Source organism: Indicator indicator, assembly GCF_027791375.1.
Source record: "Indicator indicator isolate 239-I01 chromosome Z unlocalized genomic scaffold, UM_Iind_1.1 iindZ_random_scaffold_45, whole genome shotgun sequence".
Lineage (NCBI taxonomy): Eukaryota > Metazoa > Chordata > Aves > Piciformes > Indicatoridae > Indicator > Indicator indicator.
The window spans coordinates 239,779-257,223 of record NW_026539138.1 but is presented as its reverse complement, the minus strand read 5'-3'; the positions used below and the strand labels follow the sequence as shown (position 1 = coordinate 257,223).

General features: G+C 40.8%; 1 protein-coding gene across 1 annotated transcript in view; it reads left to right on the top strand.

Annotated features, from left to right (window-relative positions):
* UNC13B (unc-13 homolog B) overlaps positions 1–17,445 on the top strand; it is a 192,728-nt gene that overhangs the window by 161,981 nt on the left and 13,302 nt on the right. The window contains exons 29-33 of the mRNA XM_054398324.1: positions 959–1,036; positions 6,188–6,276; positions 9,320–9,472; positions 10,408–10,531; positions 16,938–16,994. Coding sequence (XP_054254299.1) covers positions 959–1,036; positions 6,188–6,276; positions 9,320–9,472; positions 10,408–10,531; positions 16,938–16,994 — 501 coding nt within the window. The remainder of the gene's footprint in view (positions 1–958; positions 1,037–6,187; positions 6,277–9,319; positions 9,473–10,407; positions 10,532–16,937; positions 16,995–17,445) is intronic.

Genomic DNA, 17,445 nt, shown 5'->3' with positions numbered 1-17,445 from the left:
TTTTCAGTGTTGGTTTTTTATCATCATTTGTGTGCTTCTGCGGATTGGATTCTGGCTTGGTCATGAAATAAAAATAGATCCTGAAGATGATCTGCAGGGTTTGGAATCTGTCAGGTCTACTTGAAGTTGACTTCTGCTCTGCCTGTCTGGGTTGTATGTCAAATGAGTGATTAAAAAACCAAAACAACAAACAACCCCTGCCCCCCTGGCCCACCCCACCCCTGGAAAAAACAGCCAACCAAAGAAAAACCCCAACACCAAAGAAACAAACAAACAAAAATATCACTGTAGTAAATGGGCACAGGTTACTCTCTAGGTCTGGCACTTAGCAGCTCTCTTAACTTACTTTGTCTTCTTCCAATTATCTTGCTGTTTAATACTGAATTCCGTCTATGAACAAAACAGGGCCTCACATTTTTGAACACAGGGGCTGCCCTGTGCTGATTGTGCTTTCTCCCACACCTGTACTGGGGATATAATTGCAGAGTAGAGTCTGTTGCTCAAGCTGCCCTTGGCTGTTGCACTTAGGCTTTCAGTTGTGTCTCTGCATCTGGAATGTAAACCCTTCAGACAGTACACTGCAACATTAAGAGGCTGTATGTGACACAGCTTGGACTCTTCCAGGGCATGGCAGGAGCTGCAGAGACAAACCTTTTCCTGACACTGATTTCTTGTCAGCTCATTCTCTGAATGTGATAAAGCTAAGGAGGAAAATGCGACAACAGAGATCTGAATTTTTGGGAACTGGCCATCCCATTTCAAGCTGACAGAGTGGTGGGGGGGAAAGGCAACTTATCTTTTTTAACTTTTGAGTGCTTAAATCTGTGAATACCCTACCTCTCAGTTGACCTTCAGATCTGATGGTAATTGAGGAAGGGTGTTGAGGTGCAGACTCTGTCACGTTTGAAAATGCTTTGCCATTCAGAGCAGTAACATCCACTTGCTTTTGTCCCCTCAGCCCTGCATCTTGATGAATAACATCCAGCAATTGAGGGTACAGCTAGAGAAGATGTTTGAAGCCATGGGCGGCAAAGAGGTAAGAGTGCTAAAAGATTGAGTATCACCTGTTCCTACTACACTGTTACTAGATGACTTGCATCACTCTGTTTTTTCAAGATTTCAGTCATAAAGAAGAGAGCTCTGTGTCATCTGGCACTGTAGCTAAAGTGTGAAGGGACAGCCATGCCTAAAGACTTAACAAGTAAATTTATCATAAGATGTAGGTACCAATGTTTTGGAGAACAGAATAACATGGAGAAGGAAAGACAATGATACATTTGGGCTGGATGTGGGCGTGGCTGGTGGTTTCACAACTCTGAAGACAGACAGATCAGTCTGAGAACTGTTGACACCAAATCATACAGCATGGTGTGTAAATGTGGGACAGTAGCTTTGGCACTAAATGTCCATTCTCTACTATGTTGCAGACATGCAAATCAGTATTCTGTACTCATGCTTTGTTGGATACTCAGATGTGTCCATTTGTTCTGAGATGGCCATTTTATCAAAAATAAGATTTTCCTTCCCCAGATCACTGTTTATGTCCTGATATAATCCACTTTTTTTTTTTTTCTCTTCTTTCTCCATTTCTTTTCAAGATTCAGGAAAATGAAGAAAAGGCTGCTGATGCTGATGTTAGGAAAAGATTATTTTCAAAGCCTAAGTGCATTTTCTTTGGTTATGTTGTGATATAGAGCCTGTGCTATGACCTGTATGCCAAGAGGAAAGTCAGCTTTGCTGATTGGCAGCTCAGTTTTTGCCTGTATTGCTGTTTCAAATTGTTCTTGTGCTCAGTGGCAGAATTCTATGAAGTAACAAAAATCTCAACAAGCATGAGGCAAGGAAAAAACTGCTTTCATTCTTTCACACATGATCTCAACAATCCTAATTTCTGAGGCCTACATCAAGAGCTAGCATTATATGCTCACAGCTGTAATATCAGTAGTAGCAAAATGCTCATTTTTCATCAAAGAATAAACTTGTGATGAACAGTTTATGAATTGGTTTAGAAAGTTTTAATCCATGTGTACTTAATTCTCCTTAAATAATCAGTTTGCCATTTTACATAGTGGTGCCCATTAAGGAGGGTTTCCCTGTATTTCAAATGGAAAGTATCACCTGATACTGTGTTAAACAGTGCAAGAAAAAAAGGATTTTTTAAAGAGTGTTGGCTGCTTTTCCTGGCATAGACCTCTCCTCTTCATTCTGCCCTCTTTCAAAGGTTTCGCCTTTCTCAGCAAGTGTAGGTAAGGTAGAACAGTGGTAATGAATCCACTATTTCCCATGTACTGTGGAATCAAGAGAAAAAAGGGCGAGAGAAGCCCAGACTGTGAGCAACAAAACACACAGGAAGAAATGTGGTAAATGTACTAGGAAGCCTGATTTTTGTAAGTTACTTTTTCTTTTCTTTTCAAATGCTGCTTATCCACTTCATTAGGCTGCCACTGATCACCAGAAATAAATTGTATTGTGTTAGGTGCCTGCATTACTTGCTATCACCAGGGGTTCTCTCTTGGTGTCTATTGTAGTTCTTTGCTTCTTGGCTTGAAACCTTCCAGGTCCTCTTGTTTTGCTAGAGTAAAGAAGGTCTTGTCCTAGTTTGAGTAGTCCTTTGTCTGATGCAGAATGAATCTGACTAGTAACAATTGGTGAGAAAACGGCTTTAAAAACAGACCATGTAGACAAATGCAAGAAATGCATTTCTGGGTTTTATTCTCTCCTTCAGGAAGGCAATTCTTACTCTCTGTAACAGATTTTATTTATACTTATCTAAACATTACACAGTAGCTTGCACAACAGTAAGCATTACCCTGACTGCTCTACCCAAAAAGGAACTGTTTCCTTGGGGAAGTAAGTAGTGTGTCCTGGTTGTCTTGAACTGTTCACCCTTCTGTGTGCTTTTAAGGTGCTTTTAAGAACTAGGTACCAGATATTCCATTATTCCTCTGGCAGATATGTTATATGTGCCATGTGTGAAGCCAGACCTTGGGGGTTGGTTTCAGTTAATGTGTGCATGTGGCTTCATCTGCTCTGATTCACAGATCCAGCTCCATCTGTAGCTGTAGCACTGTGCAACTGCACAAAGCTTTGAAATACTGCTGCTCCCTAGTGCTTTTTGCCAGTGGGTCCTAAACACTCCTGTGGAAATCCGTATCATTTATTCACTGCTGCATCAAGGAAGATGAAGAGATAAGGCTCACTCATAGTCATCCTGCAGTATAATATCATAACATGGAACAGGAGGGCTTGCCCACTACAAAGAGGCATGGTACCTTTGCCCTCACTTTTTATTCTTTTTCAAACTATTATTCAGAAGGCACACAAATGTGCAAAAATTGCTCAGCATCTCTGGGTTTAAGGTGTTGACACCATTTGTTCTGTGAACATTGCTAATCAGAAATAATAAGGACAGCAACAGATGTTTTAGAGAGCTCTGTGTGGAGGAATTCTCTTGGATTTGTGCTTGAGATCTCAAGACACGTGTATACATACGCACACACACACATATATATGCACAGACAGAGAAGGAGGTATCTTAAATGATTTTTAAGATTTATAATTAACACTTTCATTTGTCTTCTGAGCTATGTTAATTTCACAGAATCAAAACAGCTCCACTGTGGCTCAGTGGCATTCTCAGACATTTCTGAAATTTGTTTTAGAAAGGCAGTGTTTATGGAGTGGCAGGTAGCATTAAAATCGTAATGAAGAATGGACTCAAGAAGCAAGCCCTGGGCTGTAATTTAGTACATGAATATATTTTAAAACATTTATCTCTTAGGATCATAGAATCTAGAATGGTTTGGGTTGGAAGGGACCTCCAAAGGTCATCTAGTCCAACCCCTCTGCAGCGAGCAGGGACATCCTTCATTAGATCAGGTTGCCCAGAGTCCTGTGAAGCCTGGCCCTGAATGTCCTCAAAGATGGGGCCTCAGCTACCTCCCTGGGCAACCTGTTCCAATGTCCCACTGCATCCCCAGAATGGAGGTTGTGCTTCAGCTCTATGCTAAAGTGGGCCATTGCTGGTGTTTACTTGAACTTGGACCCATTTATTTAATTATTAATACATTATTCAATAAAACCTAATATGACATGTATTTTCTACCCACCTCTGCAGTTTTCCTGCAGATTTCAGCCTGCTTTGTCTGTTGTCCCTGACACCAGAATAAGCCTTCTCTCATTTCACTTGAGAGAGGTGGCTGTCTGCAGTCCGTTATTTTGCTTAGCTTTTTGTGAGTTATGGACTCATGTTGCTGAAACTATAAGGTGCTGTACTGCTGGCGCCTAGATGTGCTGTGAGACCCTAGTGCAAAACCTTTCTGTGTTTTTTTTTTTTCTTTTACAAGGTGAATCATGTGAGGTGGGTATCAGAGACAAGCCTAGGGACCCAAAGGATTAGCTGCTGAGCAGCAGCAGCAGACTGTTACCATGCAAGTTTCATGTCTTCCGTTTCACATTAATCTATACAATTAATGCTTCAGGAAATTCTCCTTTCAACACTCAACCAGGGCTAGCCTGCGTTTTAAATCCAGAGTTAGCCATTTGAATAACAAATTTCAGTAAAGCAGTTACTTGAAATGTGTCAATGAATCATGAACTGGTCCTGCCTCAGATCTACTGTTCAGTGCCTTTAATTCTAGATAGTGAACTGGACAGCTTGTGACTCATTGTCCCTTTACACAGTAGGAGAAGAGGAAGATTAATGCAGGGGCAAGACAAACCACCATCGACAGGTGCTGGTTTTGTTTTACCTACCAGCTTGGCTAGAATGACTGATGATGGGCATGACATTAGCTTCCTTCTGCCTTCATAGAGCAAGGGAATTATAAAGGTAACACAAATTCATTAAAAAAAAAAAAAGTCAGAGATTGCTCTATCTACAGTTACAGACTTTTGGGGTTTTTTTTAAGTTTGTTAATGTTTGGTTGGTTTTTTTGTTGTTGTTTTTTTTTTTTTTTTTAATTCTGGTCCAGGAATTTCATAAGCATAGTTTCTAATGCCTGATAGAGTCAGTTTTCCATGCCAGCTTACAGCAGGAGAATGAATGGATTAGAGTCCAAACCCCTAAGGCCTGACTTTCTCTGACAGATGCTGAGGAATATGAAGAGGACTTCAGCACTGAATATAGAAATGGGAACTCCTGTCATGTTAAAATCCTGTGTAGCTGCATGTGTGAATATACCATAAAAATTGAAGCTGATTTTTAACCATTGTACTGGCATCTGGCTCGTTACACTTGTAAATAGATGCTCTGCCTTAGAGGTAAGGGCTGAAGCTCTGAATGCCAAATGCAAACTTTTCTGGAAGGTTTTTGTTTTACAAGCAGCTTGCCTGGCTGCATACAAAGGCAAATCTCTTTTACAAGTTACTTTTTGAGAGTGATACCAAAGCATTCAGTGTGTGTTATGTACACGTACAGGTAGGTTGCTCAGAAGTGAGGGCTGGAGGGATGGCTACAGCTGGAATAAAAGGCACTGTTCAATGTGAGAGCAGATGGCTTTGGGCTGACAATAATGGAACAAGCACTTTCTTACAGCATGTACCAAGGTGTCATCAGTGTCCATGCAGTGCTTGGGGCACTTTTTTTTTTTTTTTTTCAAATGAAGACTCTAAACATGTGAAAGAAAACATGTCAAACAACAGAAGAGCTACTTGTGCTTAATACCCAGATCTGAGATTATGCTTTCCAAAAGCAAGTGGTGCACATTTTTCAAATAGCTAGGGTCCAGTCTTCTGAGAGCAGTGGCTGGGTCAGTCTTCACTTTGAATACTTAACAACAGGGTGGAAGGTGAAATAGCATCTTTTAAGAGGTGGAGAAATGCGCAAGTAAATCACATCCAGCCTGAAAAGCCCTCTCTCCTTCTGGACTTACAGGGTTGAAATGACCTGTGAGTCCAAGATAATGCACAGCACTTCATGATTTCTCAGTCTGCTTACTTTGGTGGTCATAGGGAGTTCACATTCACTTTGTTTCTCAGCTTTATAAATATCAGGAAGGGTACTGAAAGGTACTAAAGCCTGGGGAAATCCAGCCTCTGTAACAGCAACAGGCAGTGAAGGAGAGCAGAGTCCAGTGCAGGTAGTTCACTTGCTTATTAAGAGTAGCCTCAACAGTGAAGAAAAGCACTGTGAGAGACAGCAGACTGCAATCTGGGTTCAAGCTAAATGTTCTTCTTTCATCCACAGTTGGATGCAGAAGCAAGCGATCATCTCAAAGAGCTCCAGGTGAAGTTGAACAATGTTTTGGATGAGCTAAGTGCTGTGTTTGGTAACAGGTGAGTATAACAAAGTCTCTGTCCTTGAAGTATTCCTTTCTTCTGTCTAGTCTCATTCAGTTAGGTTAAGAAGAGAAAAGAAACTCATGTCAGCTGCATTATGTTTATCTTTTTGTTATAAATTCATGGTCTTTCATAAATTCACAGGGACCATGTAACATGGAGGTTTCTCAGCTGTGAAATGTATTTGTATTACAGAGTGATGTTTTTGTGTAAGCAGTGCTTGTCAGTAGCAGAGCTGCCTGCTCCTTTATTGCTCTAAAAGCAGTTTCCAGCTTAGTGCTTCAGCAGCAATGTTCCATTTAAACGTTCTGCTCGAAGTGTACAGAACAGCCAACTGGTTTCTCATTGTGGAATGAGTACTAGAGTAAGATGGAAATAGGTTTAGAACTTGAGATTAACTTGTAATGCTGTGTTGAATGGTGTTTACTAATGTTTCAAGGGGAAGAACTCCTTAGATTATTGCTGTAGTAATTGTTGGTAATTAAAGTTTTACTGCAAATCATGTTGACATTTACCTGAGCATAAAAATGTGTTTGACTTCATAATAATTTTGTAGTGAACCACAAAATGTGTCAATTAAGCAAAACCTAGAAATACATGGCTCCCAGCTGATCTTCAAAAGCAACCACTTCTCATGATGAACCCCATTCATTTAATGATGTGCTTTATGGTAAAGTTAATGTAGACATGAACAGAAATATAGAGGAAACATGGACAAGGGGAATAAAACAAATTCTACCAGCTTGGCCTTCTATGGTCTACAGATCTGCAGTACTCAGGACCAAAAAGTCACAGTGGGATCTGAGATCACAGATCTGAGTGGGGAGATGAGGACTTCCCATTGCCAGTAATGGATACCAGCAGCAGAAATGGAGAAATTCAAACTGTAATTGAATTGAATCAGTAAGTTTCATAATTAGATGAAGGATGAGTGAGGAATCCTTAATTAGGGGATGGTTTTTGCTATCAGAGACCTGTCACTGCTACAAGATAATTAGGGTACAATCTTGACATTTGCAAATATGGTTTAAAGAGATTATTTGGTATCAGCATGCATACTAGGGAGTGGTTTTAGAGAGATGTGCCAGCAAGAGATTTATCCAGTCAAATGGCTGAGATGCTTTGCTCATTCCTTAACAGTAACAGGAAATGAAAAGCAGAGCTGCAGTTTACTATATATGCAGGATCTTCTAAAAGATGTAAATGTGGGAGGTAAGACCAGATACCCACAATATTCTGTGCAGAGTCTGTAAACAGTTGCTCCTACAACATTATGCACACCTGACACTGCAGATCTTAACTTTTCTTCATCTGTGTGAGACAATTGTGCCTGCTGGGAAAGCAGCACATGTCCAGAGAGCCTCACCACCTTTGTGCTGAGAGAGGATTATGTCTGAACATGGAAGCATTTTCTGCTTTAAAAGATATCACAGAGAAAAGGAGCCTTGAAAGTGTTTATCCTTCTCGTAAGGCTAGCTGGTATTTTGTTCTCGGAGGCTCTAGGAGTGAAGGAGGTAATTTCTGCAGGAATTGTGGAGTAGGCCATCTGACAAGCACAGGTGAAGTTATCTTTCAACTTACTGCTGCCAAGGGCTTCTGTTAAGCCATACATCTACATGAACTTCATTTTGAGATGAATCTGTTACCACAGGAACTGATACATCGTTTTTCATAATTGGTGACAATATTAATTATTATATTTTAAGGAATTCTCTTGTTTTTCAACCCATCTTGGGTGTTACAGCATGGTGAAACAACGTCCTGCAATTGATGCAGTATCTGAGAGGAAAATGGGGAGGGATTAGCCTGTTACAGAACAGGGACTGTCAATCAGGCAGGAAATTCTTGGTTGTATTTTATCTGATGTGACGTATGTCTCTGTGTAAGGGAATGTGGCCACAACTGACTGCTACAAGCCACTTCCTGCTAGAAATGGGGAAAGTAAAAAGACAGCTGCACAGCAAGACAGCTCTGGAGTTGCTGTAGTGAGAGGCAGGATAGAAGTGAGCAGGTGAGGCAGTGCAGGAGAGAAAAGAGCTGGTGAGACAGAGAAGGAATGTTAGAGCCGCAGGGCAGAGGACTTGCTGCATCCTAGCACCCAATGAACAGGTGTCCTAGGTGGCTCACACAGCAGAAGTTCAGGTCACTTACAGAGCTCTAAAGCTGACTTCCAAACCTGTCTACTTGTCTTAAGTCTTTATCTCCTAGCACTGACTTCTCTTCCTGGTTTCAAACCTCTGTGCTGTCAATGGATAGCTAAATGCTTATTTTGTTAGTAACTGTTTTTCTAAATGTCAAAGCATTTTGTTTTATTTGCTCAACTGATCTGCTGAGAGCTGTGGTGATCTACTCATCATTTTTAACCATTGTATTATCTTGCTTTGAATCTCCACTTAAGAGATGGAGAAGGAACTGTGCTTTAACACCTTGCTTGTTGCTGTATTACAGTGACACTGCTCATTGTACAGCTCAGCCCCATATCCCATTTTGATGCCTTGACACAGCATGGACTGTATGGCAGTGGACTGGTTTCAGTCTATGCCTGCCTTCAGGCTGTTTCTATTATTTTGAAGACTTAAGTTTATGGTAGGTCGTAATCAGATGGATTGCTGCCGGTGGACTCCTGGGTGCTCAGACTTGTGCATGCATTGTACCATAGCTCCATGCGCAGTATCTCGGTCTCGGTAGTGGAACAGCCTGTGTATAGAAAGCAAAGACAGCAGGGTGCTTTGAACTAAGAATAACAGTGTTTCTCAAAATCAGGAAGTGGTCGATTCTTTGTGCAAGATGAAAAAACAAACTCCTCTCAAATATGATTGTGTCTCGTGCTCAGAGGTACTAGGCTTCCTGTGGATGCTGGGCATAAGGAACTGGATAGCATACCCATTGGTAACAAATACAGTAAGGAAATGAGGAGCAGATCCCAGAAGGTGTGTTATTGACTGCATGGTTTGTGGAATTACAATATTTTACCTTATGGCTTAGAGCTGACATCTCTGCTGGTGATAACCCTGTTTTTGCCTCTCTCCTAACTGTCCAGCTTTCAGACTCGTATTGATGAGTGTGTCAAGCAAATGTCTGATATCCTCTGTCAAGTGAAAGGAACAGGAAACATTGCTGCTAATGCCAGAAACACAGTTGCACAAGATGCAGATAATGTCCTGAGGCCACTGATGGATTTCCTGGATGGAAAGTAAGGCAGTGTTCAGATACATGTTACAGATACAGTGCATTGGGTTTGGAACAGGAAAAACAGCTCTGTGTTCTTGGTTTGTTCATGAGATGCTCAACCTCCAAATTTTCAGGAAGGATTTCATGGCTTTTCTTCCCATATCTGTCTCTCTCTCAAGCCATCGATCACCTCTTCAGACTTCATTCAATGCCAGAGAACACTCAGTTCTCCTTTTTACTCTGGCATTTATAGCAATCAGCACAATACTCTGCTGATCAGGTAGAGGGAGACTGAGATTTTAAATATACTAGCTACAAGTTTTATTTCTATTCATTAATAGAATTGCAACAAAATGCAGAGGAGTCCAAGAAATGCTTTGAGGTGTTTATAAAGGAGTAAAATTGAGAGACTCAAGAAGCTATCGTAATGCAAGCTGGAACTTCTGTGTAATAGTCTAGGATGTACTAATTTAGGTATTAATCAAAAATCATTATAGTAATTACTTGAAGTTTAAAACTTACTATTCTTTGTTTGTTTTGGTTTGGTTTTTTCCTTTTTTTGGTTGGTCTATTTTTGCTATATAAATACTCTGTAAACATAGTACATTGGAAAGTATCTTCTTAAAGGGAACCAGTTCAGTGGTACCTGCTCTTATGTGAACTATTCCAAACCACTGTATCTTAGTAATACCTTCTGTAATCCTCAGGTCAATAAACAGAGGTTTCTAAGCTTAGAAATGTCTGTAATCCATTTTGGCCAAATGTCTTTAGTGCTAGAACTCTGAGGGTGAAGACTTTATGAAAGGTTCTACTTTATGAAAAGGGAAGATTTTTACCGTAAATGCAACCATTATGACAAATTGCCTTAGATGGGCCACCGATTCTCCTACACACATCTCCTTTTTCCTTGCAAACTGCCTTCTTTGAACTTACTAAGTTCTTGCTCTTTCTCTGCAGCCTGACACTGTTTGCTACTGTGTGTGAAAAGACAGTGTTGAAACGGGTGCTGAAGGAGCTCTGGAGGGTGGTAATGAACACCATGGAGAAGCTCATTGTTCTGCCTCCTCTTACAGACCATACGGTAAAACATTTTCTCTTTCCTGAGTCATAGCAGAAAGTGTTGCCATTGTCACTATAACTCATCTCCTCGACCTAATGAGTCATCTGTCCAGGTAAATTTGCCTGCATGCAGCCTGCTTGAGGATGGAAAAATATGTCTGTAAACCGGTAAAGTAAGAGTGCAGGTCTATTTATAGTAGGGTTTCAAGATACAGAGCACACTCTAAAAGAAAAACAGTTAAAAATTCATCATCCAAAAGAAGTTGCCATGGAGTGAATCAAATCACAGCGGTAAGAGTTTCACAATCATTTAAAAAGAGTTATATGTGGGTTTATTGGGCAGTTAGCATTGTCTTCATGGCATTGGATCAATACCTGTAAATACTTATACCTAATTATTGTCATCTGGTAAGTCGGGTGTCTCTCTGTATGAAAGTGTTTAATTTGGGCTAGTTTAGCCCAGAAGACTTTAACATCAGTATGAGCTGACATAATTTCTGTCTTTGATGTTGGGTAGTAGGAAGCATGTCCAGCTAGTTTGCCTTCAAAAGTAGTCTTTTATATAATTGTTCAGCTGTGTGGAGGTGATGGATGAGTGTGTCATGAATGTAGTGATGTTTTGAACAATGGAATATTAACTCTTCATCAATTTTGAGAAACCACAGACAGTGATTAAATGTCAGTCGTGCATACCCAGCTGCTTTGATGGATGACATTCAGTTGGAAGCAGTGTGAAGGCTCATTGTTTAGAGATGATCCAGAACTTTTCCTGTATGTTGGAGTAAACTTACAGTCTGTGGCTACTGTATGCTGATTTTTTTTTTTCCCAGTAGTGGGTAGACCAATAGTGTTTTTTACTGTTCAGGAATTGCCCTCATATTTTTAGTGGACTTCACAGAATCGTAGAATGTTACGGGCTGGAAGGGTCATCAAAAGATCATCCAGTCCAACCCCCCTGCCAGAGCAGGATCACCTACACCAGATCACACAGGACTGCGTCCAGACAGTCTCCAGAGAGGGAGACTCCACAACCCCCCTCGGCAGCCTGTTCCAGTGTTCTGTCACCCTCACAGTGAAAAAAATTTTTCCTCATGTTTCCATGGAACTTCCTATGCCTCAACTTCTACCCATTGCCCCTTGTCCTGCCATTGGGCACCACCAAGAAGAGCCTGGCTCCATCCTCTTGGCACTCACCCTTTACATATTTATAAACATCAATGAGGTCACCTTTAGTCTCCTCCAAGCTAAAGAGCCCCAGCTACCTCAGTCTCTCCTCATAAGGAAGGTGTTCCACTCCTTTAATCATTTTTGTGTCTCTGCACTGTGGACTCCTTCAAGCAGTTCCCTGTATTTCCTGAACTGATGGTGTAGAACTGGACACAATACTGCAGATGCAGCCATACCAGGGCAGACTAGAGAGGGAGGAGAACCTCTCTTGACCTACTGGGCACACTCCTAATCCACCCCAGAATGGCATTGGCCTTCTTGGCCACAAGAGTACATTGCTGGCTCATGGTCAACTTCCCATCCACTGGAACCCCCAGGTCCTTTTCCCCTTCATTGTTCTCCATCAGGTCAGTCCCCAACCTATACTGATCCATGGGGTTGTTCTCTCTCAGGTGGAAGACTCTACACTTGCCCTTTTTGAATTTCATTAGGTTTCTCCCTGCCCAGCTCTCCAGCTCTTGGGCTGCAGTGTGTAGGAAAGTGATGCAAACCTGCATCAGGCATAAGGGTTTTTTTGCTCTGAGAGGAAAGGCCTTTGTCTCTGGCCTTGATGATGACAACTTCAACAAAACTGCTGAGGTGCAGTTTGCTGCCATACCTACTGAGCAGAAAACAAGCATTAGATAAGGACTGCTTGTTTCGAGCTCAGATCTAGAGTAATCATTTCTGTTTGCCTTTTTGGTTTACAGAGGAGAAAAAAGAATGTAAAAGGGTGATGGTTTTTTCCCCTCTCAGTTGAATTGCTGTAAAAAGGAGTCTTTGGGGACAGGTGCTAAAATCATAATGTAAGAGCAGCATTAGTGTGACCCCTTCAGAATGTACATAGTGAGTTCAGGAGCCTCAGAGAGAACCAGGGAGGAGCTGCTTGAGCTTTATACTTGCTAGTTTTGAATTTTAAAGGCAGAGCAGGAAAGCGCTTGTATCGTGAAGGTGCAACAAATGTGATCAGTCAATTCTTCCAACCTGTGGAAAGACTTTGAGAACCTTTTTTAAAAAGTTTCTTGTTGCTATCACTTCAGATTTCAGTTTCAAACTGAGAAGTTCTTATTTTAGGTAATGAAGCACATCCTTAATTGTCTGTGATAATGCAAAACACAGCTGGATTTTTAGCTGTCTAATCAGTTGTATCATAGTCAAAACTGATAGAACAAGAGGAAATGGCATCACGTTACACCAGGGGAAGTTTACGTTAGACAGTAGGAAAAACTATGCTGAAAGGGTTGAATCACAATCCCTGGGTGTATTTGAAAGCCATCTAGATATGTTGCTTAAAGATATGGTGGCCCTGGTAGAGTTGGATCTGATGATCTTAAAGGTCTTTTCCAACCACAGTGATTTTGTGACAAGGCTGAATTAGTCCATACTAAAAAGTGACTGTTTCAGAAAGGTGGTTTTGAACAATGCATTGATTAAAATGATCTTGTCTGTAATCCTTGAACAGGAAAGTTGTAGTGAGACTAGATGGAATACAAGGACAAAGGGCCTCTTCCACTATGCCCTGGGACTTAATGATTTATTCTGACAGCACCAGATTTTTCATCATGCCTAGTAATGAAGGCTGGCAGGACTAGAAAATTGAAAACTCAGGATTGGCAGTACTTTCTGTTTGATATTCTACTTCTCTGTCTACTTCTTGGTTTGGTTTGGTTATGATTTTTCTTCTGAGAGCACATGAGACTCAGATATATATGCAGGCACTGTAACTTATTTTCCTCCCAGCTCTCAGCAACAGAAGGCTGCCCCTCCATGTTTGAAGGACCACTGGATAGGGACTTCCCTCCTAAAAGTCCTCTGCAGCCCTTACGATGTAGGGGATATTCATGGTAGGAAAGAGTCCCTTTTTATGTAATATTTTGTCTCCTTTCTATAAAATTGCTGGGGTTGCAGAAGGGGTTTCGGTGCTGGTCATGGAACGCATACTCCAGTAGAAAGTTCCTGAAACACTACTACATGTCTCACTTGTCGCTCGCATGGCCCTGTAACTGCATAGTGCTTCAGTGCCTGTTGCTTTCCAGACTGATCTATTCCAGTTAGATTAGCTCTGCCTGTGTTACACAGGGAAGATAATCTGAGTTCTGCTCTTCCATTCTCTGCTGCTTCTGGAAGATTTTGTGTAGCGTTGTCTTAGGTGAGGAAGCAGTCAGCTACTGCCCGTGAACTGCCCCAGTGGAGATGGGGCAGTTTTACACCCTCCTGCTCTGAGGACCTGAGCTGCAGGTACCTTAAATGACTTTCAGATGAGTCTCTTCTGCCTCTCTGAGAATTGACTGCCCCTGCATTGTGAGATTAGTAGCAACAGAAACTCCAGTAACTCACCAAGCAGTTTACACCTCACTAGTTTAAGTAAAGGTCAGCATTTAATTAAACACTCTCTGTTTTGGATGAGCAGATATGCAGACATAGCTCTCTGGGAATCCTTATTTTGGGGTTCAGAGCACCACACCAGGAGATATTAGCAGATTAGTTATACATTTCTTTTTCCCCTCACTGCTCAGGATGAAACCATAGCATGCCAACAGTGACTAGTCAGGTCAGTGAAGAGTTGCTTAATTTACACACAGATGATACCTCTGGAGTCTTTCCTTGATTTATTTCACACAGTATGCTGCAGCCATTCATGTGAGGCTCTATTTGCGCTTGCTTCTGCTGTGCTTTTTTTTCTACTCATCAGACTCCTGTTCATTAAATGATAATGTGGTCCAGGATAAGAACAACATTTTCTTCCAAGCTGCAGACAGACTTTACACATGACTTCCAAAACAGCTGTTCTTCAGGTTCATCTGCAAGTGACACCACTCACAAAACTATTCTGTTGTGGAGAAGATGGTGGCTTTAAAAGGTTATCTGAAACCTTTCTGAACTGGTGTTGGTTTAAATGAATCCTCTGCCCTGTGCTAGCTAGGATCAGAAAAGTCCAGGACTATTTCTGTGATGAGGAGGAAAAGTTTTCTTAGCCTTGAATGAAATGTAGGAATTAAATCTACGAAAGAAATGTACAATATCAGATGAAACTTCCTTGCATTGGTATGGCCCCAAAAAGTAAGCCTGAGTAGTAATATATTTTTCAAAAAAGGGTTGGAATTTAGAAGACTAGCAGTAGTCTTTTGTTTCCTAACTTTATCAACTGAGCAGTAGGACAGTTAAGCTATGACAGTGTGAGCCTCATGCAACACAAAATCAGTGCTGCTGTTGGCTTCTAGCAATTAGACTTGAGACAGTTGATGATCCTACTCTAAATGCTTCAACTTTGAAGAAAAAAACAGATTGTTAAGAAGGAATTTAAAGCCATTGTGTTGTGGACTATCAGTGTGTTTTATGTTTCCAAAAAGTTTTAAGAAGCTAAAATTAATTCCATGGGAAGAATCTGGAAAACCAGCATTAAGGTCTGTCGTATTTCCAGCTACATTTGCCGCAAATCTAGGCAGAAACATTTCAGAATAAGGACTTCGTTTTCCCTCATATTGTACTCTTGGCATTTTAATAAATTCTGTCGTGGGCAACTTTTCCCAAAGCTTCCTGATAGGTTTGTTGTTTTCACTCCCTAGAGACATACCAGGAATAAGTTCTGTCTGTAGAGTCTTGTGATATGTTTCCCATTAAAAAATAATGTGGTTTTTGGGGGGATAGCATCTTGTTTAGAAGAATGCCGTTTGGCAAAGGAAGAACTGCTGTCCTGATTTTCATTAGATATTACCAGCACTGATGACAAACCTAAAGAAATTTCTTGCAGACACACTGACAGAGATTGGCATTGATTGATGGGGATTTTCTTAGTGGCCAAGAACTGAGGAGGAGTTATCTGAGCAGCTTTGTTCCATGAAGCGTAACAAGTCCCTGGTTATTGCTCAGTGTTACCAACCTGCCCTCCTTAGGAACCTGCGCCAGAGAGATTACGTGCCTAGGCTAGTTAATGTTGTTGTTGTTCAAATGTACATGAAAAAAAAGTGTCCAATGAAGGATGAAAAGAGTGGCTCAAGAAAAGTTAATTTTAGTGTGTTTTGACACTATTCATTTAACCTTTTCAAGATTCAGGTCGTAAAAATGTGGGTTTTTTTTTGTTTTGCATTTTTTGTCTACTTGGTTAAGATGCATGAAAACTTTAAGTGTTAAGACCCATCAGTCAAACAAGCTTTGTGACCAATTGTGCAGAACAGCAGGTGCATCTGTTTGGTATCTGTTGAGTGCTGGCTGAAGCCATGTCCCTTGGTGGATTGCCTGCTCTGGGAATCATTAATTAGCAAAGAGGAGTCATGTGTGACTTTGTTTTGTCTCTATACCCCAAATCTAGCTATCCTGAAGTTGAGGGCAAAGTAAATGCACCATTCATAGTCAAAATTATAGTAGGCTAGAGTTCTATGCTCAGTGGAGTAATTGGCTGATGTGACTTTTTTTTAAAAGAAAAAGGCAACATTAGATGAATGGAAAGGAGCAAAGTAGAGAAAAATAATTTCCAGCATGCTTCAAAAAGCATCTCTGGAAGAGACTTGAAGAACTATCTTGGTTGCTTTTGGATTTCTCATTGACTTTTGGACTTAATGTGGAAAAGGAAAAATATATTAGTTGTAACCTTTGCAGAGAAAATAAGTAAAAGTGCATTATACAAGACCATATGTACAAGATTTCCCATCATTTTTGTTTTTTCATTCGTCATAGGCCATCAGTAAGCAACAGTGGAGAAGGAGAGACATTGGCCAAGCTTGTGATACGTAAAGGTGATACCATAACAATCACTGAACTTCGTTTGCAAAAACCGCTCAGATCCAATTTTGTTTCTGATCTACCTGCTCTGCTTCTACAGAGAGATTATCATCAGTTGTGTGAACTTTTGCTTTGGATGGTCTTACCCTGTCTTCATGTATATCTAGATTTGAAATAATGAAGCTGCACAGAGACAAAGCCAGTGCACTTGCCTTCACCCCCAGCGCATGCAATCCTGTTTAAATGGCTGCTGTAAGCAAGAGAGAAACAGTTGGCAGGATGCTGTTCTCTGAAATAGTTCTTGATGTGGTAAGCACAGAAATGCCAGGTTTTATACTAGGAAATAAACTGGCAAGGAGTCAAGTTACTGTGACTTGCCTTGGGGTAGTTACATGAAGTTCAGATTGTGGACAGACTTGCCTTGCTCAAGGGGAAAACATTCAAACCTTGTTTATAATCTTTTTCCCCCTCATCCTTTCTTTTCTGACTTCTTGCAATCATAGGGCACACAGTTGATTTTCAGTGCTGCTAAGGAACTGGGACACTTGTCAAAGCTAAAGGTATTGTTCTGCATGAACTGTGTTAATGTCCATGTGTGGCATTGTAGTAGCAAGTATCATGTCTTGTGCTTCCAATGGTTTGTTGATGAATGCAGTTTTAGAGAAACGCTTTTAAATGCATTAAATGTGCTTTTAAATGCATTCTGCTAACATTAGTATTGTGTTTATTCTGTGAATTTTATTGTGGACTTAATCATCAATACAGTTTTTGTCTTCTGTGGATACAGTGATCAGTTTGGTATACCGATTTAAAAATTTTAAGAAGTAGTGTTCTTAATATCTGACTAGTTCCTCTGTATCCCCTGCTATAAAAGGGGAGTCCCTTATGTGATCCTGGTAATGAGATATTGGTCAGAAAGATGATTGTGCTATTGATGAATTATATCAACTGTTACTGAAATAACTTATGGAAGAGAGCCTGTGTCTGGAAATTCTTTCTGCGTGGGCTCTC